The 24,713-nt window shown below is 35.3% G+C and overlaps 6 protein-coding genes across 6 annotated transcripts; 3 read left to right on the top strand and 3 right to left on the bottom strand.

The window, feature by feature from the left end:
- Positions 1–307: 307 nt before the first annotated feature.
- Positions 308–3,551, top strand: LOC111486970 (probable transmembrane ascorbate ferrireductase 2). Its single transcript, XM_023134162.1, has 4 exons — positions 308–686; positions 1,850–1,898; positions 2,744–2,943; positions 3,041–3,551. The coding sequence occupies exons 1-4, from the start codon at positions 444–446 to the stop codon at positions 3,344–3,346; spliced, it is 798 nt and encodes a 265-aa protein (XP_022989930.1). The 5' UTR covers positions 308–443; the 3' UTR covers positions 3,347–3,551.
- A 501-nt stretch (positions 3,552–4,052) lies between these two features.
- Positions 4,053–6,561, bottom strand: LOC111486973 (cyclin-B1-2-like). The gene is made up of 4 exons (XM_023134165.1): positions 6,336–6,561; positions 5,491–5,591; positions 4,881–4,978; positions 4,053–4,334 (listed from the first exon to the last, which is right to left on the bottom strand). The coding sequence occupies exons 1-4, from the start codon at positions 6,459–6,461 to the stop codon at positions 4,234–4,236; spliced, it is 426 nt and encodes a 141-aa protein (XP_022989933.1). The 5' UTR covers positions 6,462–6,561; the 3' UTR covers positions 4,053–4,233.
- Positions 6,562–7,089: 528 nt separating this feature from the next.
- Positions 7,090–11,063, top strand: LOC111486968 (thylakoid membrane protein slr0575-like). The gene is made up of 9 exons (XM_023134161.1): positions 7,090–7,490; positions 8,054–8,100; positions 8,461–8,563; positions 8,952–9,038; positions 9,696–9,779; positions 10,197–10,250; positions 10,410–10,490; positions 10,732–10,777; positions 10,884–11,063. Exons 1-9 carry the CDS (start codon positions 7,188–7,190, stop codon positions 10,952–10,954), a joined length of 876 nt encoding a protein of 291 aa, XP_022989929.1. The 5' UTR covers positions 7,090–7,187; the 3' UTR covers positions 10,955–11,063.
- A 1,781-nt stretch (positions 11,064–12,844) lies between these two features.
- Positions 12,845–15,817, bottom strand: LOC111486967. Its single transcript, XM_023134160.1, has 5 exons — positions 15,481–15,817; positions 15,356–15,400; positions 14,991–15,278; positions 14,721–14,902; positions 12,845–13,303 (listed from the first exon to the last, which is right to left on the bottom strand). Exons 1-5 carry the CDS (start codon positions 15,695–15,697, stop codon positions 13,121–13,123), a joined length of 915 nt encoding a protein of 304 aa, XP_022989928.1. The 5' UTR covers positions 15,698–15,817; the 3' UTR covers positions 12,845–13,120.
- Positions 15,818–16,894: 1,077 nt separating this feature from the next.
- On the bottom strand, positions 16,895–19,256 carry LOC111486971 (allene oxide cyclase, chloroplastic-like). Its single transcript, XM_023134163.1, has 3 exons — positions 18,957–19,256; positions 18,752–18,873; positions 16,895–17,598 (listed from the first exon to the last, which is right to left on the bottom strand). Exons 1-3 carry the CDS (start codon positions 19,171–19,173, stop codon positions 17,197–17,199), a joined length of 741 nt encoding a protein of 246 aa, XP_022989931.1. The 5' UTR covers positions 19,174–19,256; the 3' UTR covers positions 16,895–17,196.
- A 3,630-nt stretch (positions 19,257–22,886) lies between these two features.
- LOC111487561 (transcription factor DICHOTOMA-like) lies at positions 22,887–23,964 on the top strand. The gene is made up of 2 exons (XM_023135010.1): positions 22,887–23,832; positions 23,906–23,964. The coding sequence occupies exons 1-2, from the start codon at positions 22,887–22,889 to the stop codon at positions 23,962–23,964; spliced, it is 1,005 nt and encodes a 334-aa protein (XP_022990778.1).
- Positions 23,965–24,713: the final 749 nt, after the last annotated feature.

Genomic DNA, 24,713 nt, shown 5'->3' with positions numbered 1-24,713 from the left:
CTATTAATTTCAAAAGTCTATTATTATAGAATATGATACTTTTCCTTAACAAATTTTAACTTTTAAATTTTATCCTATTTAAGATTAATTTTAATATAATGATATTTTTCTCAAATTGCAAATTCTATCTCTCAAAATTAATTTTAAAATATATTCAATTTTGATTGTATGTCTACTTTAATCATTATAATTAAATAATAATAATTTAATATTTGTAAGTAATTGGTTTTTTTTTTATTTTAAAAGTATATTATATTAACAAAAAAAATCTCGATTCCTTAATCCAAAAGTCAACGTAAAGCAAACCCTTTTATTTTCTTTGAAATATTCTATACTAAAATTAAGCCTAAATTTCCATTCCATCTCACCAATGGCGATGAGAGATTTGAGATCTTAGGGAGGGATCAACGTCTGAAACTTCATTCGATCAGTGTTTTTCTTTAATGCAGCTGAAATTGGCTTCGAATTTGCCCACGATTTCCTCCATTGAAGATCCTAATACTCCAATTCTTTCCCCCACTATCTCATCAGCTGAAGAACTAATGGCGGTTCCCGCGGTTCAGTTCCCGATCTTCATGGCCGTGAGAGTGCTCGGGATGGTTGTGGCAACTCTCGTCTTCATTTGGACCTTGCACTTCCGTGGAGGATTGGCGCTTATCTCAGATAACAAGGATCTCATCTTCAATGTAATTAGCAATTTCCTCTATATTCACAAATTATTTTGCTCTTCCGTGTGTTGTTTTTTTCCCTCTTTTTTCCGATATCTGAATTGATGCGCATGTTCGATGGGTCTTGAGGTAATTTAGTTTTCCGTGGTCTTTCTGCTTCGGATTTTGGATTTGGATGTTTGAAATTTGAGTACCATTTGGCTTGTCACCAGCAGAGATGTTTGGAATGAAATTAACGGTGCTACTACTTGCTCACCATTGTTAGTTCTTCTCAGCTTCAGCCTGAAATGGCTGTTTAATGTACTCGTGTAGTTTTGAATTGTATGCTCTAAACCCATTGATGATGCATGCGTAGAGTAATTGGGTCTTTTATTTCTCGGGTTTGGAGTATTGGTGACAAATTTAGAGATGAATTTTGAATGGCTAGTCATGTCTGGTGGGCAAAAGAAGTCATATGCATATAGAAATCTTTTACTGTCAGCTATCTGTGATCTGCATTTCTTATCAGTGCAAAAAGATGGGAGATAATGCAAAATAGAATTCATTCTTTACATGTGGCTCCAATCATCAAGGTCAATAGAATTTTTTGTTATTGACACAGCTTAGCTTGAGTAACATTTGGCTATCTACTATTATTTCTTGTGCCTCTTATATGAATCTAGTAACAAGCATGATTCAATCTTAGTATCTAAATTATTTTTTAATGCATATCTTCGTAGAATTGTTTATTTTATATTGATGGCAATCCTAGTGAAGAGTGTTTGTGTGAGATCCCACATCGGTTGGGGAGGAGAACGAAACATTCTTTATAAGAGTGTGGAAACCTCTCCCTAGTAGACGCATATGCATTTTAAAAATTTTGAGGGAAGTCCGTAAGGAAAAGCCCAAAGAGAACAATTTCTGCTAGCGATGGGCTTGGACTGTTACAGTTTGTTTGCGGGACTCGACTTAAATAATGCATCTGATGGTCTTGTATGTTTATAAGTTTGGTCTTGTAGTGGATAGAAACCAAGGATATGAGCATAATATTGAAATGGTATTGTCATGAAGACTTTTGGATCGGATGATGTCACGCGAGGGAAACATGATTATTATCTTTGCTGTTGATATATCCTATATGCTTTACATAATAGAAACTTTTATTTTTCTGTTTATTTGGTGAAGTTGCTCCTGTTTTGTAGGTCCATCCTGTTCTTATGGTCATTGGACTCATACTTCTAAATGGTGAAGGTAAATATCCTTTTTCTTTGGACTTAAATTGTAGTTTGAAGCACTAGTTTACACACGTTTGTGTTCTTCTTCCATTGTGGTTTTGATGCGATGGTTTGTATTTGACTATTTGAATGCATATGTAGACTGTGAAAATATGATGCTACTATGTTAAAGTGAGAAATCACGAATTCTTTTTTCATGGGAAACAAAATGCATTTGATAGGGGATGTGAAATTACAAAAAATAAGGGGGGAGGAAAGCCAAATCATATTTGATATAAATAAGCGTTTTTGTGGGCTAGGGGTGGAGGGCTATGAGATCGTTCACTCAATCCCGGGGAAAGAACTCCTTGAGCCTTAGTTGGAAGCTAAATTAAAGCTAAGCTTGTAGACTTGTAGAGAAAGTCATTTTACAGGTATACCCATGCATCTATGTTCCTGAATAAGCCAAGAAAGTTATGAAAAACTCTTTAAGTTGGCACAAAGATAAGAAGGTTGTAAAAAAAAAAAAAAAAAAAAAAGGCTCTTACTAGTAGAAATTGGAGAGTTGGAACTAGTAGATTGTAATTTAAGTGGCTCTTTTGATCTAGAACATTTATTGTGCTCAATTGTTTCTTCCCTGGGTGGTGGAGAGGGGTGTTGAGTTGTATGAGAGAGGATTGGTACTGTTGTTACTAGTTACTGCTGAATGGTTATTGCTTGCTAGGCTTCATCATGTAGGTCTTAGATTTTGTCCAGGAAACGTGTTATTTTACAAAACGTGCTAAAGGTCAGGTTTAGAATCATGTATGAAATATATATATCCTGAAACCAGTCTGGTGCGTTCAATGGTTTTGTTTACCGTGCTTAGATGTATTGATGCAGCAATGTTGGCATACAAGACAGTCTCAGGAACCAAAAATTTCAGAAAACTAGTTCATCTTGCAGTACAGTTTGTTGCATTCTGTTTAAGCCTGATTGGCATATGGGCTGCCCTGAAGTTCCACAACGACAAAGGAATCGAGAACTTTTACAGTTTGCATTCATGGTTGGGTCTAGTTTCGATCTTTCTGTTCGGCTTCCAGGTTCGTAAATTGCAATTTCTACTGGTGTGATGGTATGATTTACCTTTTGAGCCCGCTTGTTGAGCTATAACTCATTAGGATGACGCCATTTGAACAGTGGACTGCAGGATTTGTAACCTTTTGGTACCCAGGCGGCTCCAGAAACAGCAGATCGACTCTATTGCCATGGCATGTTTTCTTTGGTGTTTACATATATGGCCTTTCCATTGCTACAGCTGTTACTGGCTTGTTAGAAAAAGCTACATTTCTTCAAGTCAGCAAGGTGATTTTACGCTATTCCAACGAGGCGTTGCTGTTAAATTCGTTGGGTCTCCTCATTGTTCTTCTGGGTGGTCTTGTAATTCTCGCTGTTATCGCTCCATCGAGTAGCAAAGGTGACATTTTCAGGGGGCCAGCAGAATAGGATGAAGAAGCTAATGGAAATGGATCGAGGATTTTTGTTGCGTGACGGATCTTTCCTGCTGTAAACATATCAGAATCGAACTTGCCTTTATTTTTGACTCGAGACACAGTTAGATTCTTCCGTAACACAAAAATCACATCATAGGTTGAGAAGCAAACAGATTCTTTAGTTGAGAATAAGATGTTATATGTTGTCTTTCCACGTAGAGCTAACTCATTTTGGCAAAAATTAAATTTTCGATTGATATCTAAAAATTTATGCACCAAAAGCATGTTGAGCAGTTTTGTTCGTAAACATTGAAGCTAAGAAAATTTATAGTACAACGATACTATACAAAATTTTGAAACAAGATGGTGTGAATGATATTCCTAGCATAGATGATAAGGCACTAAATACTATTTCAAAATACTATAAAAAATTCTCCACTCCAATTATTTAAGTAGAAAATGTAGAACTTTGTTGTCGATGGACGGGAGGAAAAGAATTTGAATCTCTAATATTTTAATAAAAAAAATAACTTTAGATTTATTTCTATTTAATAGATCAACAATCAAGTCCCTGAACAACTTTCATTCAATTTTGTATCTGTTAAACTTAACTAATTTATTATATATAAATTTAAATTTTATGCTCAATAGAACATTAAAATTTCTATTTCATATCCAGTCAATTTCAAAAAAAGTTAAATATTTAAATCAGACAACACTCACAGAAAGCTATAGTTCACTATTTTTATAAGAAATCAGATAAAAAGTTGGGAGTTCAACTCATAAGAAAACATGTCCTGACCAACAAAAACAAACAGAGGTGCCAGTAAAATGAGGGGTAAACTAAGGCAATGATATGCCTGTCTGATGGACTGCTTTCTGGATGTAGCAGCCATTTGATTACATGAAACTTGGGCAAACAGGTCCTTTGGAAAGACCAAGGCGGACTTCCATTCCATGGTGCATGTCCAATGGCCTCAAAGATTCAGATTCTCTTGGGTCTGCAAATGACAATGACATAGGACGTTGTAAATAAACACCAGCAAAGACTATTATCTAAAGTGGGTATATATAGAATAATGAAAACACGGCGAGATAGGACTAGAAAACACAGATTCATTATGTTTAGTGAAAAAAAAAAAAAAAAGTGAAAGCAAACATCCCTTGTGGAAATGAGTGGCTGCAATCTTGCATAAAGACTAGTGGATGGAATATTCTATGTGATATTGGTTATTGGAAGCAGCGGAAACTCTTGCGAACTTCATCCAACAGACATGTGCTAGTAGTCGCAAGATGGATGGTTAAAAGTGAGGAATAAGATCAAGTGAAGGTCCCTGAATACTATTTTTCTAATTGTGCTAAACCCGACCATACTTCATGGATTTAATCATCCCACCAATGTCAGATAGTCATAAAGAGAGTTGTTAAGATTAAAAGAACTATTTAAGGTAATTGAAAACTCTCATGAATGATGCAAAAGAATATAGTGAACAACAGAATCAGATGAGCTATTAGGATCTAGGTCACTTCATAAGTTCTCATTTTACCATTTAGATAATCTTCAAAGCCAAAGTCATCCAAGCTTCCAGTAAGAGCCTCCAAACCCAGCATTGAAGATGGAATAGGTCCTGGAGGCCTTTGAAATCTGCAATAGCGTTGAATTAGCATATAAATTATATTAGCAATGATTTTCAAATTCCAACTAGACAAACAGCTAGAATTAACTTAACTGGCATCACAAGTTGAAATGTTGGTGAAAATAAAAGAAAAGAAAAGTAGATGCCAGATTTTAGTCTCCCCATTTAAATTCATGCACATCAAACATTAATTCCACAAGAGATCCTATTTTAATGTCATTAGCATAACAAGGGATGAGGGGGAAAGGTGCTCCCACCACACTTCCAGAGAACTAAATTTAACATGTGTACGAAGAGAGCAAATCACATGAGGTAGAAGAGTCAGTGGAGTGAACTATGACCTTTTTGCTCCCCACCAAATCATTATAAAACAACGATTAGCAATGTGATTAAAGTTGAAAATAAAATAAAATAAAATAAAATGCATAACCAAAACAGCAGATTTTGGCCTTTTCACTAATACTCGAATTTAGAACACACCAACAGAGATCCAGCATCAATGCAAGGAGAAAAACCATACCGAGAAAGAATTTGCCTGTCCAAATCCATCTTCAGTGGAAAAGCAGATCCATATGTATTCACAAGAATTTTCCTTTTCATCTCCTCTTCTGTTCTCCTCGTCTGAAGCATGAAAACAAGGATATACATGTATCAAATTAAAATAAATTGACTCAACCAATTAGAAAAAACTGTGGTTGATACACCTTTCTTGGTGGATACCGTTCATTATGACTAAACCAACTTAAATGTCTAAAATTGTTTGAAAGATTTATGGTGTTTATCTCATAAATGTTTTGAGTGCAAACTAATGCCCCTCAGGTGCTGCCGTAAGAAATTCATGTTGGATATAAAGAATTCTATTAGCAAATGAAGAAAGAGAAAGAAAAGGGACAACCATCCCACCCCAACCCTATAATCAAGTCAGAAGAGACTTTTCGGTGCTTTTCCTAAGTATCCCCCCTCCTGAATGCTGGATGGTCACTAATTACAAGTTCCAAAGAATATGGCTGCTCTTAGTCCTCTCCATAGAAATCTAATTGAGGGCAGAACCTACTTGCGCACTGTCCATTTGCAAGATTGGACACCCAAAATATTGAAATATGGGGATAGAAAGAGAGAATTGACCATAATAACAGGAAATAAAACGTCAAGTTACAAGTTCCTAATCCGAGAAACATGGGCAAACGGTGGTTCATCAGCTCCGTCGAATCTAGATTCTATTTCTAATAACAATCTAGTCTAACTGCAAAAAAATAAACAGCAAAATCCACACAGAAATCAAATAGGGCAACTTAGATTGAAACTTCCAGTCCGCTTTTCCACATTGTATAAAACAGCGATAGAAAGAGAAGGAAAGGAAATTACACTTTCGTAGAGGGATTCGACAGGATGAGACCCGACGAGGTCGCTCTTAACGCCTTGGAGCCCAAATCGAAGCGCATCGTTCTGGATCCCTCCGATTTCATGGGCTATTGTCTTCGAAGATTCCATTTTTCTTCTTCAAGGAGCAAGTTGAGAGAAAACTTATTCAGCAAGTCGAGAACGGAAAGCTGTGCCTCTGCGAACTGCGAATTGGTATCGTTTTGGTATTTATATAAAACACAGTGACTTCGAAGAAAAATTTTCATTTTGTTGGCCAAAATAATCAGATATATATGTGCCTATCGGTTTGGGTAATTTTAATTTTAGTTTTTAATCTCACATTTTCAATTTTACTTTTTTAGGATAAATCGAAAAAATTATAATTCTTAAAGATAAAGATGGTTAAAAAAAACTTATAAGAATTGAAAGATAGTTGGTTTAATCATAAAAATTTTAAGTGTTTTATTTGAAACAATTTTATATTGGGTTGACTTTTAAAATTCTTTTAAAAAGCACTTTAGAACCAGAACATGTTTGAAAGAATTTAGTTTTGGTTTGTGAGGATAATTTTTAATCAATGTCGAAGAAAAACTTGAAAAAAAAAAAGAAAAAATGAAAAGAAAAATCTAATATTAAAATAAAACGAAGGTCGAAAATAAAAAAATAAAATAAAAGCCACACCACACTACAAAAAAAATATAATAAATAAATAAAAGTGATGGATAATAAGAGGACACGTAGTGAAAATTGGCGGGTTTAGAAACGGATTCCATTCTCGTTAACCACCGGAGCTTCATTTTCTTCTCCGTTCTTCAGAGTTTCAGAGACAGGTAGAAAGAAAGATAGTCGATTTCGATGAGTGGAATATCGCCTCCTGCTGCTCTCTGTTCTCATGACAAATTCACTCTCCCCAATCGCCTCTCCCTTGTTTCTCTGCGTTTCTCTCGTCCCTACTGCGCAACCTCTCTGCCAGGCGGCGGCAACCGAAACGGTAGAGCCAACTTTTTCGTCCATCTCGAACCGAGAGCTCCTCTGCAGAAGCCTCAACGTTTAGCTTTCACATTCTCGGCTAGAGCTGCTGATACTACTCAGCCGTCTTCTGTTTCAGCCTCGCCGGACAAAGCAGTAGTTACCGATGATGAATTCTCGCTTGCGAAAGTATTTTTCTGATTCTCTATGGCTATGAATTCTTGAATCTTGAGAGTAATTGTATCGGATATCTCTGGTAGCACTTGGTTTGGAATTTCTCAATTCTGTTTAATGCGCTGATAATGGTTGCGAAGAAACGAGAGGAGATGTTTGAGAGAAAAGTAGTGTTTAAATTGTACAAGAGACAAGTTTTATCGTCGTTAATTTTCTCTGCTTTAAGCTTTGTTTTCATTTATTATGTGAAGCTCTTGGTTATTCTCGAGAATTATCTATGCGCTAGAGGGAGGGAAAAGGAAAGGAAAGAAAGTTCTCTCCAATTTTAGTCGATGAAATATATATGTTGTAGAGATTGGATCTAATATATCTGCTATGTTAAATTACTTCTATGTTTAAAGTTCTAAGCTATTAAACTAGGACAAATTAATCATTTAATATGTTCCTCATATAGATTTAAAAGATAGATATGCCCCAAATGTATGGAACAATCAACCTTCTCTCTTTATGCATAGTGATGTATTTTCTTAAAGTCTGTTTGATCTGTAATTGTGGTGTTTTACTTTTTTTTCCCACAGGTTTCATTTGGTGTTATTGGCTTAGGTGTTGGAATTTCTTTGTTGTCGTAAGTTGTTTCCTCCTCGAGACTCAAAATTCCTAAATTTATAAAATAATTCTTGACCGCATACTGGTGAGTAGGTATCTTCCTACTCTACTATTAAAAAGTTCCAATTTCTCATTTTCTGGAAGAAATTATGTTAATCATACTCCCTTTGTTCACACTACGTCTTTTGGTTTACAAATAGTTTTTTGATGTTGTGGACTCCACATAATTTTTAAAAGAAAATTTCTCATTTTGTACCTTTCTTTCTCGTAGGTGTCAGAAATTTAATAGTAGTGTAGAAAGATACCTGTCCACCAGTATACAACCAAGTATTTTTCAAAATTTTAACTTGTACATTTGATCTGTTTTCATTCGATATAGGTATGGATTCGGTGCATACTTTAATATCCTCCCAGGATCCGAGTGGTCTGCCATTATGCTAACATATGGCTTCCCTCTTGCAATTATTGGCATGGCTCTGAAGGTATATAACTTTCTATTTTTTCCCCTTCTGCAGTGTACAAAGGGATTAACGTGATAAATATAAGCTTTCAATGGCTGTTACTTCAGTAGCCACATCCATCTTCAGGTCATTTCAGCCTTTCTAGACCCTATATAAGTTATAACTCAGTAGCTGTTCCAAATTAAAAAATTTGTCAAGCCGTTTCTATCAGGTGTTTTTTTTACAAAAAGTAGTGTCATGTTAGTGTCCAACCACTTTCTATGTTTCATTTGTTATTTCCTTTCTGAAATGGCCTTGCAGGGTTGCTTCTTTTTTCCTAATTCCTTTTGCTTCATGTACTTGAGTTGAAAAGGAAAATAATTGGTAGAGAAAATCTGGTAACTCATTCTAGCTTTTGACTGTTTTGCAGTATGCTGAACTCAAACCAGTGCCATGCTTGACATATTTAGAAGCTCAAAAGCTGAGGGAATCATGCGCCACCCCTATTCTCAAGCAGGTTGAAGTTTGATTCTTTCTAATGGCTATGCTAGTAAAATATGTTGTAAATATGTTTTCTTGTGAGTGACTGTTTTGATAGACCCCGTTCTTATACATTTATATTTAGAGAGGGAGGAGGAGGAAAATGGGGCCCAAACTTGAGGAAATCTATACTTGTTGAGGATTATTGGGAGGGAGTCCCACATTGGCTAACTTAGAGAATGATCATGGGTTTATAAGGAATACATCTCTATTGGTATGAGGCCTTTTGGGGAAGCTCAAAGCAAAGCCATGAGAGCTTATGCTCAAAGTGGACAATATCGTACTATTGTGGAGAGTCGTGATTCCTAACATGCTATCAAAGTCATGCCCTTAACTTAGCCATGTCAATAGAATCCTCAAATGTCGAAGAAAGAAGTTGTTCGAGGACTTGGGGAAGAATGAATTTGTCGTTTTGTGTGAATATTATTGTTCCAAATTACAATTGAAAAGTTATCATTCAATTCACTAAGAACAAGAAGCTCGCCTTTTGTTTCAATTTGACTGTTACTTCAATAGTATGTAACTTGCGAGTTCAACTGACATTGACTCAAATGTATAATCATTTTGTATATACACAATTTCTATTGTATGAACTGTTTCATATTTCTAATCACTTTTTAAAGTTTTTCACTAGGTAAGAGATGATGTGATAAGGTACCGCTATGGGGATGAACAACATTTGGATGAGGCATTGAAACGGATTTTCCAGTTTGGTCTGGTAAGTAAACTGGCGCCATTTGAATCTTCTTTTATGTGATCTTCGATTACATTTTTACGTGGTTGTAATGTTGTGGATTCTTCTTACATCATTAGCAATATATCAATTCAAAAGACTCCTGCTTTATCAGTATAGAAAGCTGGCTTCACTTTCACTTGGCTGTTGCATTGTTATAAAACTAGAATTCAATACACTACTAGATGCCGACTAATTTTTGGACTGAAGCTGTTTGACCGAGTTCATGCTTGTCCTATTTGAATTTTGGATCCAGCAAATAATCAAATACATAGGACCAGGAGTACACATTTTGACCTTAATGGGAAATTGCATCGGTTGTGTATTTGAGTTCTCATTTTTTTGCTTTTACACTGATTTTTGCTATCCGATCTTCATTGCATTCTACTTCTGTATACACAGGCTGGGGGAATTCCTCGAAGGAGTGCACCTATTTTGCAAAGTATTCGTGAAGAAGTATGTTTACTTGACTTGACTTTGTATTTATTTCATATATCACTGGTCACCTCAGTACTTAGGACGCTTCTGATTGTACGAACTAGAAGTACTACTGAATACAATAGCATGTTATCAGCACTTACGATTCTAATGTTCTGCCATTTGCTACAATTCTAGGTTACAGAAGACGGAAAATATTGCCTGGTCTTGATGTTTGAAGCCAAAGCCTTGACATTGTCAGATTTTGAGAAAAGACAGGTAATTGAGACATGATTCTTCTTGTATCGTTGAAGAAAGAGTGCTAACTTTCTAGGGGATTATATTTAATTGCTCAATATTTTGCTAGTGCTGATGTAGTCATGATGATAAATGTTTCTGCTAATTCTAAGGGAAGAATAATATTCGGAAGATTTACAAGCGTTCCTTACAGCGAACCTATTTGTGAAAACATTGTTAAAAGATCACCACCACTAAATTAGTTTCTTCAATGAATTTACAGGCAAAATTTGCTTCTTTCTTTGGACCAGGGATCGCTGCTGAAGTTGGTGAGCTTTATACTACGCATAATTTATCCTTTTTTTTGTTTGTCATTTTACCATCGTTAACTGGTTTTTTTTTTTTTGCGTGAACATTGCTTTAAAACTTTTGCAGGGAAGGGAGACAATGATCTGTATGAAGTCCGGCTTATTTCTAACACTATTCCTGGTGCTTCACCATCATAAAATATACGGTTTTAATCGAATTCTACATATAATTGTTTCATTTACAAACTGCTGTTCACTAGTGAAGTTCTGGTAAGTATATATTTCTTTGGAAACACTGCACTCAAAATCATCCGATCTCTAATGTTTATAAAAAGTGAAACATACATAAAAAAAAAATATTTAGAAAGAGAAAAATCTGACATCCAAGATGGTTTCCTTCCTGAATTTAGAATGGCATCTCCAAAAGACCATGAAGAAGATGATGTAAAAACAGTTCGTTCTTAATATAGGACATTCTAGCTTACCTATACCTATTCCGGAACTACTTCACATGATGCACACTTGGTTATTTGATTAATGAAATTACCCTTAGTATAGTCACAGAAATAAGAAATGTATCCTAGCAAACTACAAGCTACAGTCTAGAAGGCACCCAATGCGGTACACATGCCCATAAACATGTGCATTATTGGCTTGCGTATGCCAATGCCAATATTGATTATAGCTTTACCTCAACTTAGTGAAGTAGAATAGCCTCTTATATATATATATATATATATATATATATATATATATATATATATATTTTGAGTTAAATGAGAGTGAGGATTCGAACATTTGCCTCTTAGACAAGGACATAAGCAATACCGGTTAAACTATGTTTAGATTAACAAAAGAGTGTGATACTTATACATTGATACAGAGCTTTCTTATTGTGAGAATTACATTTATTACCATTAAACTGTTGTCATTGCCACATAGGACATTTTGAAGTCTCATTCAAAATATTCCATTGAAGATTTTTGCCAATCAGTGATTCATCATTATTTATCTTATTTCTAAGATTGGTCATCAATCATTTGATTACATTAATGATAGCGAGACCAAAAAACAATGTTCTGTTCAGAGGTGTTAATTGGTCCCAAATGAAGTCTTACAAGCGTTCCTTACAGCTGAACTTGGGCTTAGTATTAAATGCCATGACTAATATTGAAGCCTAAGTAACTAAAATTGAGTAAAAGTCAGGTTTTCATTAAAATTTACCGGGCACCAAAAGAGGGGAACGCGAAACATGTGTTTTTATACTCCATTTTATATATTCTCTCGAGGGTCAAGTCCACGTGAAACTTCCATTGCAGATGTTCTATGGTCTCCTCTCCCATCTCCCTGCGTCTCAATTTTCCTTGCTGTAAACAGGGAATTTTGACTAGCTCGTCGAGGAGAACCATCTTAATTGAGGGTCGAGTTTTCCTAATGGAAGAGATGGCATCTCCTTCAAATGACTTCTATGGTTGAGAATCAAGTAGATTTAAGTCTATTGTTCAGTCGAGTTAGATGGGCCAGAAAAATACTTGTCTCGGAAAATTCTTTTAAAAAATTGTTCTTTTAGAGGGAGCATCTCTGAATGTTAATTAGGGTGAGCCATTGAACTTGGGCAAAGTGCGAAAACATACGTATTCAAAGATGGGATGGTTCCTTAAACACAAGTTGGAAGATACCTGCCATTGAGAAGATTTTTGTCGTCGTGCCGTGCATAAAAAGGTTTTGCACATTCCTTTTTTCAAATATTCATATATATGAATGGTTGAAATTGCTATTTCATATACGGTTAGTTCAAGTATAGTTTTCGTTATTTATTCACATTTTTTAGACTTGGTTATTCCTTTAGAAAATATTTAAAAGATTTTAGAAGTTCTTCACCATCATGTTTGAATATTCAAACTAATGTGATATGTACGTTTTGAATTTTTTACTGTTTTGATATTAGTGGATCCTGGATTGGGGCTGTTTTATTAGCTCACGAAGCACTTGTGTTGCAACTAGACCAATCTTCCTTTTTCCTTCACACTTTTTAGGGATCCATTGTATGATTTATCTATAATATTAGACTTGGATCAGTAATCCTAGTTATTGAAAGGTCTGTTTGTCTAAAGGTAAAGACAAAAGGCATGCACGTGAAGTGAGAAAGATAAAGCTGCTCCCAACTTTCACCATCCCAATAAACAATAAACTAAAGCAGGGAGAACCACGAAACTAAGAGCCTTAACCTTTCTTACGCAGGCCTGAGGTCTCTCTCCATGATTGCCCTTAATTTCTTAACGTGAACACAAACCTCACTAACACCCGCGAAAATATGCCTGAATATAGATAGAATCTCCTTTTGCCATTTTGCTCAGGAACTTTTCAGCACCCTTTTAAATTCAAATGAGGTAAGAAATTCTTCGTTCTTGTTTTGTGTTTATCTGTCTGTCTTGTTCTCATCCATGACAGGCACCCACCTTGCCTCCACCTTTGCTCCTTTGCACTGTTTCTATCTCCCTTTTCTCCTTTTGTCATCTCCTTTTCTTTGCTTGCTTTAATTGTCACCTGCACTCAATATTTGCTAATTTAGGCATTTTTATGTGAACATGACCCTCCTGGAAATCTGTAGAAAATGCTCAAACTTTGTTGTACAATATCTCTGTGTTGGAATGAAATTTCATGCCTAAAATGAGAAATTTAGCCTCGTGAAGGACCGTACAACTAAATTATGTTTTGGGCCTCTAATACATTTGATTGAGAAAGTAAAGGTTTCATTAATTTAGAGTTGTTACCTTTTCCTCCCCAACTGAAACGTATAAATCTGTTGTTATTGGGAAGGAAAAAGAAAGGCACACAGCCAGAGTTACTCACCATAATGAGCCATAATCCTGCCAGACAATGGTAAAGCCAGCCACACTGGTGAAATGATGAACCACAGTTCAATCATACCAATAAGACAAGATCCAGAAGGTTCACTTCTTATGCTGGACGATAACCTTTGAGAACTGTTTTTTCGTTTTACTTTCTTGTTTCTTTTCACTTTTAGTTTTTCCCTTGAATCCCAGCCCACCTGTGGACTGATTTTGAAATTATTCTTACTGATATTGAGGTACAAGCATGTGGATGTCTTATGAATGACAGATGCAATGACTCGGATACTTTTTTTTTTTTGCATTATTTTGGTCATTCGACCATGCCCTACAAATGCATAACCATTTTTTTCCAGAAAGAGAGAAATAAAGCAGAAATTTCTACATAAAGTAGCAGGAACTGTGAGAACCCATTTTGTATTTTCCAGGAAAGAATCTCGATGGGCTCCACAATAAAGCTAATATATGGTGGGGAAATGGTTGGGGAAGTGGGATTGTTAAATGCATGGTACAGAGTTTATGGTGGTTGGGGCTTGGAAATACGTTTTGTGAAATTGGCTTTGTTCATGTTCTGATATATTCTTGGTTAGAATCCTCCAAGTTTTCTTCTCTCTTTTCCTTTTCCCTTCTGATTGATTCTTTTTTGCTGTCCGGAAAATGCTTCCCACAAACAGAGACAACCACAACTGTATGAGTTGTTGGGAAACAGACAACGATAGGAGAAAATCATAGGACTGTGAACTATAAGCCTATGTGAAGAAGCAGAAAATGGTGTCAATTTTACTCTTACACTTCCCCCATCTTGTTAGAACTTCATTCTGAATCAGTCGAGCCTAATCTTGACGACCCCATTTGTAGAAATGCACTATTAGCACTCTTATGTTTTGGGTTATGGGTTAATCAGCCAGAAATGTATTCCTAGATTGAATTTTTTTAGCTTAATAATACGTAGGAATGGTGATTCATACTTCTAACCTTTTTGTTGAGGCTATATGACTTCTTCCTAGATTTCTTGATTAGTTGGGTTGTATTAAGCTTGTGATTTCAAACCCCTTTGATCTTCCTTCTACTAAATCATGATTATCATTTCAAAGATCAAAGAATGTACATACCCCTTCCTCTGATTTCTTTGTTTGAGTAGAACAAGAATTTGGTGAATTAGTTTCTTCTTTCCCACATGCCTTTAAGGATGTCACCATGGGAGGCGTGGAATCAGGGCTAGGACATGTTGAACTTCTTTCAGGTGGTGTGCTTTGAGTTCCAACATCTTTTGTCATCCCTTCCACTCTCTTTTCTACAACTCAAACATGGAAACTTGTTCATATTGAGAATCCAACTTCAAATAAATCTTTCAAGGCATGCTATAAAATTTGCGATGGTACCTGGAATTGGATATCGGTTAACTGCTTCCTCTTGGGGAAATGTAATCGGCCTTTCATGGAGTTGTCTTGACTTGGTGGAATAAACTAAAGGAGCAGACATGGTGATTCTGCTACTGAAATTTCTGAATGACCTTGCACTTAGTGTTTTAGCAGATAAACACTCCATTGGAACCTCGCCTGAAAGAGGATTGCAGATATATTTCTCTGCTTCATACCACTTCGAGTTCAAAGAAAACTGATCAGGCGACAAGCTTTCCCACATATTATATCTTGACTTTGCCTGCAATGCTGCACAAAAACTCCATTTTTGACATTTTACAGCCAACAAACGATTGATTTCTGATGTGTTTACAAGAATGTGTTACCTTTGATAGCAGCAGTGAATGAGTAGGTTGATGGGTCAATTTCATCTGCAAAAGAAAAAAGATGAGAGAAACCCATGACAGGAAAAACTGACTTGAACCAGAGAACAGAGAAGTAATTAAAGTACCTCTCATGGAGTAATAGCCTGGGGAAGAAGCAGTGCTGGAGATGGTTATGTTTGATCTGAAGGATCTGCCATCTTCCCTTAAGCTTCTTAAATAAGACCCTGAAAAACGTCTGGAACTTGTGTTCTCACACTTGAACCTTCCCTTAACTGGCCACTCTCTCAGATTGAAGTCCTCTGGTTCTTCCCTTCTTTGCGAGCTGTAATGAAACTGCTCCATTCTAAGACTCTGAACCTATGAGCAACAAGTTGAATTCAAGCCTTTTAAACCCCTTCAAGCTTCCCAATATCAGTCTCTTCTCAGTAGTTTATAAGCCCAAATATTCTCCATGATGCTGTAAAGACAAATTATCACTAGTTAATGATTGTTTTGTATAATGTCAAATTTATCTCTCTAATTTTGTCCTTTATTATCCCATATCTGAAAAGGCTGAGTTCCTTTTTCCCAAATAGAACAACTAGCTCCCACAAGTCCATTTCATCAAAATTTTGAGTCTCAATTATTGGTGTATATTGTTAGGATTGTGTTTCAAATAATGGGCCTCATACTAAGTTGTTGTATAGCTCAAAATGTTTCCCATGAAATGTCATTTTGTTTATGGCGTTTCCCCGCCATGCAATTTCAACTTCCCACTTCAAAATTTTAGATGTCATGTCATGATCTAAGCTTCCAAATTTTGTTGTTCATATGATTACATAGTTCATTTTTTTGAAGTTTCCTTTTCCTAGTTTAGTGTAGAAGTGTCTATAAAACAAGATAGGAGTGGGGACGGAGATAGAGAAAGGGTAAGAGGTTCCTCCACAGACAAATTTATAATGTATATATCTTTAATTTTAGTTAAATTATAGTTACATTATAGTTACATTAGTAAAAAATTGCCGATATATATGTTTTACTTATTAGCAGTCACCTTGACCTTGACTAATTAAGAAGTACTATTTTTATTGGAATGAAGTTTTTTGGAGAAACAAAAAGTAAAACATGAACAATATTATATTATTGCGGAGAGAGTTAATGTCTTCTTAAACTCACATATTTTTTTTTAAATGAAAAATCTTTTTGAAAAATATAATATAATATAATTTTAAAAATAAAATAATTATCCAATAAGTATAAATGGTTGTTAAGTAAAATATAAATGATTATCCAGGTAAAGAAGATTTAACTTAAAATAAATTAGAAGCAAATCTTGAGAGAAAAGAACTATGGTAATAAAGTGATTCAGCGCCAAGTATGATCGATTGTCCTTCCGTTATATGTTTGCCTACTGAAATTTTATTTAGACAACGAAGTAAATTTCATACTCAAATAGAGTTATCATACAATCCAGAATATCTATTAGGACGAAGTAAAAAGAGTTTTTAACATAAGTCGAAATATATAAAAGCAATGGGGCATCCTAAATGGTTTCAGCAATGGCGGGGTAAGCATGTTCGGGAATTAATATTAAAAAATAAAATAAAAATAACAACAATAATGATAATAACAAAAGAGTAAGTTGAAGACAATAGTTATTCTACAACGTTGAAGAAATGGCGGGCATAATATCTTTGATTGCATCAATCTATTTGTGATTTCCATCCACTATGTTGACATTTTCCTTTCGTCCCTTTCACTATGTTTGGCCATTCTCTTTTAACATTATTATCGCTTTCGATTTTCTGTTTCATCAAATCTCCCACCATTAATCAATTAGTGCTCCACTCACTAACCCTACCCTAGTTAGTGAAACCAGGAATGGTGGCTTGTGGGTGGCAGGCCTTGGCATTTGGGCTGGGCTCAGCAGCTGGGCTGGGCTCGGTGGGCTTCACAGAAAGTTCTGCGGGCAACTCCCTAATGCCCTTCAAGTAGAAGGTATAGAAAAGCTTGAAGGGGAAAATGATCTGCTGCAGCTTAACCTGACCGGTCACACCTTCGAAGATTCCTGACCCGCCAGTCACAGCCAGATACGTGTCCTCGTAGGTGAGGTATGGCCCCTGCACCGCTATGTGACCGTAGTCCCCAAAGTAAAAGCTGTAGATGGCCTCGTAATGATCACCTTTCTTTTCAGGTTTGTTTTGCACCAATATGCATAGCCCCGCTGTAATTCCTACCCGTTTTTGCAGGTCTCCGGTGTATAGCTGTAATGATTTTTTATATTTTGAACAATAATTAATTAATACACTATTCATTAATCATTATGAACGTGCTTCTTATTGATTTATAAAATTAAATAATTAATTATATTACTTTTTTTTAGAATAGTTAAAACCTTCGAAAAAGGAAGAGATGATGAATGATGACTTTTGCTTGTTTATATTATTCATCCAAGAAAAACTCCCAACTAATCCCTAAGAATGATGAATATATTCTTTAAAGGAGTCTCATATCTAAGTGAAAAATTATGAATTTATAAATAAAAAATATCATCTCCATTCCTATGAGATTTTTTTAGTAAATCAAAGTAAAGTTATAAAAATTTATGCTTAAAATAGATAATATCATATCATTGAGGATATTTGTGGTTTCTAATATGGTATTAAAGTCATGCCTTTAACTTAACCATGTATATAGAATCCTCGAATATCCAACAACGAAGTTATGAATCTTAAAGGTTTAGCCAAAAGTGACTCTAAGTGTCGAACAAATTATGTACTTTGTTTGAAGGTTCTAAAGAATGAGTCCAGCTTCAATGGAGAGAAAGTTGTTTGAGGGTTCCATAGGCTTCTAGATTAGTCAAGAGTAGTTGAAGTGTCGAACAAAATGTGTAATTTGTTCGAAAGTTGTAGAGAAAGAGTCGAGTCTCAATTGAGAGGAGTTTGTTCAAGGGTTCTATAGACTCCAAGAAAAACTCTGTGATATACTTTATTTGAGAAGAAGATTGTTGAGGGAGGAATCCCACATCCAGGACTATATGAGGAATATCTTAGATTTATAGTTAAAAAATATTATCTCTATTGATAGCAGGCTTTTCAAGAAACCAAAAAATAAAGTCACAGACAGTGGTCTAAAATGGTCTAAAATGGACTGAAGTTAGGACAAACACCAAAGAGGCAAAGGGCAAAGAGATAGAAATCCTTTGATTTTCAATGGCGCCAAGTAGAGAAAAAAGAAATCTCCCCGAGAAGAATTAAAAACTATGAATCTAAGCATTCTGGTCAATTTAATCTCTCAGAAAACTGAATTCTCTATAGATAAGATCCAGTAGTTTCTCCAGAAGCAACACGACTTAAAATTGATAACGTGAATGCAAATTCAAAGCATAGAAAATGACAGATAAGAAAGTTCACTTACTTTGTTAGTGAAAGGAACCAGATCGCCAAGCGCATTTGTATTCTTCTGGCTTAACCTAAGATACGCAGGACTTTGACGATCCCTCTCGTTGATTTCATAAACGTATAATTCCTGAACTCTACCTACAGAAACCAAAAGAAAGATCAAAATCCACATAGATGCTCAAAACCGAATGTAGATTCATTGCAAAAACCTAAAAACTCACTTGGATTAGGAGAATCAGAGGCGCTAGCCTGGGTACGGCAAGCGAACGATCTTCCATGCGCGAAGAAACTCAGATTCTTGGGAGCGGAAAAGAGCTTGGAGCTCTGAGTGAACAATGGAGCGGAAAGCTTGACGGAAACAGGCCGATTAATAGAGGAATTACTCGGATTCGCACAGGCTAATCTCACAGAGTTGGAAACTGCTCGCAGAGCTGCCATCGACGATGATTTCGATCCCTGATTTTGGTGTTTGGATGCCGAGAGAGTAGAAGAGCGGACGTGTTTGTGAGAATAAAAGGAAGTGAAGGGATTGCCTCTTTAAATATAGAGAACATTGGGCGCTTTTAACTAATTATTAATAATTATGGGGTTATTTTGCACCGTGGACGTGGACGGTGGACAGTGCGCATGTGGAAACCGTGGGTACGGCGGTGGACAAGAGTCAAACCGGGCACTTTTCCACGTGGCGATTTTCCATTGGTAGTAGTGGTAAGTAGTCTTTAATTTCCACGTGTGAAAATATCAAAATTATAGAATTTAAAAGTTGAATTTTTCATGTGGAAAATATGTTGTTTCAGGCAGACAGATACTTTTGGAGGCAAAAAATGGTGGGCATTTACTATCTCTACACCAATAAATAGTAAATTAATTATGGATAATACAGTTTTACAATTTAAAAAAAAAATAATTATTAAATACTTTTATGCCTGAAAATGCAATTTATGATTTATTATTTATTATTTAATTTTGAAAAAGTGATGAAATGAAGCCCAATTAGGCCCATGAAACTTCAATGCTGGAAGAGTGGGCCTTAGCCTGTGAGGGAAATAGGCCCATTGCCTATAATATTCACTTCCATCTCTCTCCCTACCCTATGTCTTTATCTTATCAAGGCCAACCCACCTTTACTTGGGGCTTTTTGGACATTACACTCCACATTGGTTTTAAATTTGCGATTATTTCATCTCTTCCATCAAAATATTCGAATGTTTCACAAAATTTCAAAAGAAAATTTAACTTTCTTAAATTTCTAAAACTTCATTTAAAGTTTGAAAATATTTATAAAAAATATTTAGCAAGAAAAAAAAATTAATATTTTGTCTAACTACCTACGAAAAAAAGTATAATATAAATAAATAAAATAAAATTATTGAAAGTGATGAAATTATTCTGTCTCAACAATAATAAATGAAGTAGGAGGTTAGTGTTGGTATTTCAAATCAGAAAGCAAATATATCATCAAACCAATCCAAACATATACGTCACCACCCATATTACAACTGAGTTATTGCTTTATTAAGAATTAATTAATTAATTTTTTTTAATTCATTGGGAATACAACATTATGATAAAACAAAATATTTTTGGATATATTAGTTGGTCAAACAAATTAAATCCCAATAATATTCTAATTATTTTGTTTATATATTTTTTAAATTTGGTATTAATTTAAATATTTAGTAAAAAAAAATGCACCAAATAATCCCATAAAAACCGAGAGTGAGAGGAGGAAGAAAAAGTTGATGAGGTGGACCGTGGGGGATGTATATGAAATTGGTCCGCCAGATGCAGTGAATTTAATAAATTAATTAATTAATTAATTAAAAAAAATGTATGAATTGAAATATTATTGAGGGAGACCAGCTTTTTAGATGTAATAATCAATAAAAATAAAATAAAATAATAAAATTATTTCATTTTATTAGCATCAGCAAACAGAGTTTGCCTACTCACCCACCTTTTGTCTGTGGGTCGCTTCACCTGGATCCATCATCCTCTACACAACAAACAAATGTCCAAAACTCCACGTAATATTACCTCCAAATTTATTTTTTTTAATATTACCAAACTAAATTTTAATAAAAATATTACTAAAATATAAGTAACTAACCAACGCGGACAATATGTATTTGCTGTATCGAATCCTTTGGATCGAAAAACTGTGGGTAACCTTTCAGTCCGGAGGGGAATATGATTTGTGAGCGAAGCATTTCCAGCACATACTTCCACACCAATTCAACTTCTTCACACACCCACCCAATTTGGATGCTCAACTTTCTCGCTAGCACACCGTCTAGTGACTCTGATAGTTAGTTTGAATGCCACAATGACTTAGGATCACGACCTCATATATTTATAGATATGTATAATGAAGATTATATTCTAAACAAACCATGAAATCACTAGATTATCTTACTATATACATATATGATCTATTCTACGTTTAACACTAATGTAACAACTCAAGTCTACAGCTAGCAATTATTGTCCGCTTTGACCCGTTACGTATTGTTATCAGTCTCATGGTTTTAAAATGTGTCTGCTAGGGAGAGATTTCCACACTCTTATAATGAACGTTTCGTTCTTCTCACCACCCGATGTGGGATTTCACAAGAAGTTTTCACTACTCGTATAATGCTTTGGGCCCAACTTGGAATCAAAATTAATACACAAAGGAGATTATATACAATAAATCAAAAGCTTCTTTGGGAGATGAAACTGACATGACAAACTCCAATATATGCGTATCAAATCCTTATAGTAGTTATTTTAGACCGTTACACATCGTTGTCAGTCTGATAATTTTTAAAATGTGTTTACTAGAGAAATGGTCTAACCTACTCCGACTAGTGTCTCGCACTATCCTAGCTTTGATACCTGTAAATGTTTGCTAACCTTAACAATACCATTAGTAATAACACAAGCCATTGTCTCTTCGGAAAATGTTGGGCCTATGAAGTGTGAACTGACTGATCTTATTTCCTTTTATTTTCCCACAGTGTACGTTTTTTTTTTTTTAATTTAATTATTTAATGGAGCTATAAAACCTAAACTCATGAATTATTTAATGGCTGCCCTTGTACATATTGGAGTAAACAGGCAATAGTTGTAAGATTTTCTTCTCGTCCTTTCCATAAATTTCTGGACATCTATAAAGTTGCTATCCATTTTTAACCTCTATATATCTACCTACATAAATATATATATATAGACACACACATGCACATGTCAACATCGATGTCCACATATTTTTACAATACTTTGAAGTATGAATATATATGGATAATATATGTGTTTAATCAGTTGAATTATGTTTAAATTGACTTTCACAAATAGAAATTTTAGACGAAACCAAATTAAAGAAACTTGAAAAGCTTAATAACCCATTAGAATCTTTGAAGCGTACAACACATTAGAGAGGTGGAGATTGAAGAATATGTTTTACAAACACTTTTTCTTAGCGGAGATTCAAGTATTTAGGGTAGAAGATATTGTCAGCTGTAGTTCGTTGAGTACAAAACGTAGGCTCGGTAGGAGGGGAGAGAGAGAGAGAGGCCCCCACTCCATGTCAGAATTAAAGATGGGTCTTTTTTTATTATTATTGAGGAGAAAAGTTGAAAGAGATAGAGATGAGTGGGGTCTTATGCTTTGTACGTTGGTCCCATATTTAGTGGCAAAAACCCTCAAATCATGTGTTTCTTCTTGTTTTCCAATTATATACATTTCACTCATCCCCTTCTCCCCATATTTGCACTCTTCTTCTTCTCCTCCTGCTCCTACATTTTGCCCTAATTATATCATATCTCTTTTGCCCATATGGAAACTGTAAATAAATAGATATATAAGTTAAATAAAGTTGGAAACCCCCTTTTGTCCCCTAAATATTCCACTTCCTTTGGTGCATACTTTCCCCTAAAAAAAACCCTAATTTGAGAAGCTAGGCCTTTTCAACTCCACTTGTACATGAAAATATGCCATTTCATTTCTTCATCAAGCTTTCAATAGCCCACCATTTCCCAGAAAGAAAAAGGAAAAAAAAAAGGTGAAATTTGTTAAGTGGATTATAACGGGTGGTGCTCATCAGCTGGTATAGAGAGGACTAAAGTTACCCCAAAAGTAGTAGCCGATCATATTACAAACCACACAAAAACATGTTTTCTTCCACCAACAATCTCCACCTTTTCCCTCTTCAACACTACTTCGTCCCTTCTTCCTCCTCCTCTTACCACCACCTTGTTCCTCCTCCTGCGTCGGCGGTGGCGTCTCCTGCCAACAACGTGTTCGTCCCGCAAGATCTGCAAAACCCATTTGTGGTTGTGGGTGAAGAAGCAAGGATGAAGAATGAGCAAGAAGGGCAGTGCTATTCTTCTGGTGTCAACAACTTGGTCAACAAAAAGAGTACAATGAAGAAAGATCGGCATAGCAAGATTTACACAGCTCAGGGTTTGAGAGACAGGAGAGTTAGATTATCCATTGAGATTTCTAGAAAGTTCTTTGATCTTCAAGACATGTTGGGTTATGACAAAGCTAGCAAAACCCTAGACTGGCTGCTCACCAAGTCAAGAAAAGCTATTAAAGAGTTGACGAACAACAACAACCACAACAACAACTTGTATAATTTTGATTCTGAATTTGAGGCTCACAAAACAACATTGCCTAAATCCTGTAAGAAAAATGTTGCATTCCATGATGTTTTGGCCAAGGAATCTAGGGCAAAGGCAAGAGCAAGAGCTAGGGAAAGAACAAAGGAGAAAATCATGAGTAAATCGCAACAAGCTTTACCTGAGATTTTCAGCCACCAATTCCACTCTCCTCCTCCGCCGCCTCCGCCACCGCCTGCTTCGTCGCCGTCTTCTTCCATACCCGTTGTTCAAAAAGCTGCCGCGCTCGGAGCGAGCTCGTTGGATCAAGAAAACAACATCATAGGAATCATGTGGAAGCCATCTCCTATGATCACAAAAGGAGATATTTATTACAATAATTGCAACAATTTCTATTTTCCTCCGAATCTGCCTCCGAATTGGGACATCAATATTGATTCTTTTGCCAGACCACAATCTGGGTTTTGCTCCATTGCCAACATGGATTCTCTCCCAGGTTTTTATTTATTTATTTTAATTTATTTTAATTTTTGAAGAACATATAAATCATTGTGAGGTGCAATTTGCAGAATTTCAAGTGTGTGCAAAGCCATGGGATAGCTGCAGCAACAACCAACACCTGCACTAACAGTTACATATCCATGGTGGTCTGCGGATTTAATCCCACTTTTTATATGTAAGTTCTAGTGATTATCAGTTCAATCAGCTTTTTAATCCCATTTTTCTACATTTATTTCTAATTTCATGTTAACAAAATATATAAAATGTGAGTAATGAACTTGAATAAGTCTAGTAAAAATAGTTAGTGATGTATTTCTTAGATAATTATCGATAAAATTTAGGAAATAAATAGTGAATTATTTAGGAGAATTATTACTGGTTTCGACTGTTCGGTACTTTCTCTTCTATTAATACTCATCAGCATCGTAATCTATTCACACCAACAAATAGAATTGGAAAATTAAGTGCTTAAAGTTTATTTGTTCTAGAAGATGCGAATGAAGAATTAAGTGCTTAAAGTTTTTTTTGTTTTAGAAGATCTCTTCCTCACGTTGTTTCTTTTTACTTCTTTGTTTATTTCGACATATTTCGATGATGGGTTGGGTCACATCCAAATAGAAAGATCCTTTAGAATTGTAAGAGGGATCCTTGTATGACCCGTGAATGAAAGAGAAGAATTTGTTTTTAGTTTTAAGCTTACAAAAACGAGAATGAAGGCCTTTGAATCATAAGTGTGTGTCGGACAGGGGAACTTGGGATGTGGAAAATGTTCCATGAACCTTTAGAAAAAGACCTTCAACAGATTTAATTCAATTGAAGTTCTGTGAAGAACGATCAAGAAGCCAAGGAAGTTGAAGATGATACCAATAAACTCAA

The sequence above is a fragment of the Cucurbita maxima genome, unplaced genomic scaffold (genome assembly GCF_002738345.1).
Source record: "Cucurbita maxima cultivar Rimu unplaced genomic scaffold, Cmax_1.0 Cma_Scf00012, whole genome shotgun sequence".
NCBI classification, from domain to species: domain Eukaryota; kingdom Viridiplantae; phylum Streptophyta; class Magnoliopsida; order Cucurbitales; family Cucurbitaceae; genus Cucurbita; species Cucurbita maxima.
This window is presented reverse-complemented; position numbering and strand designations above follow the sequence as displayed.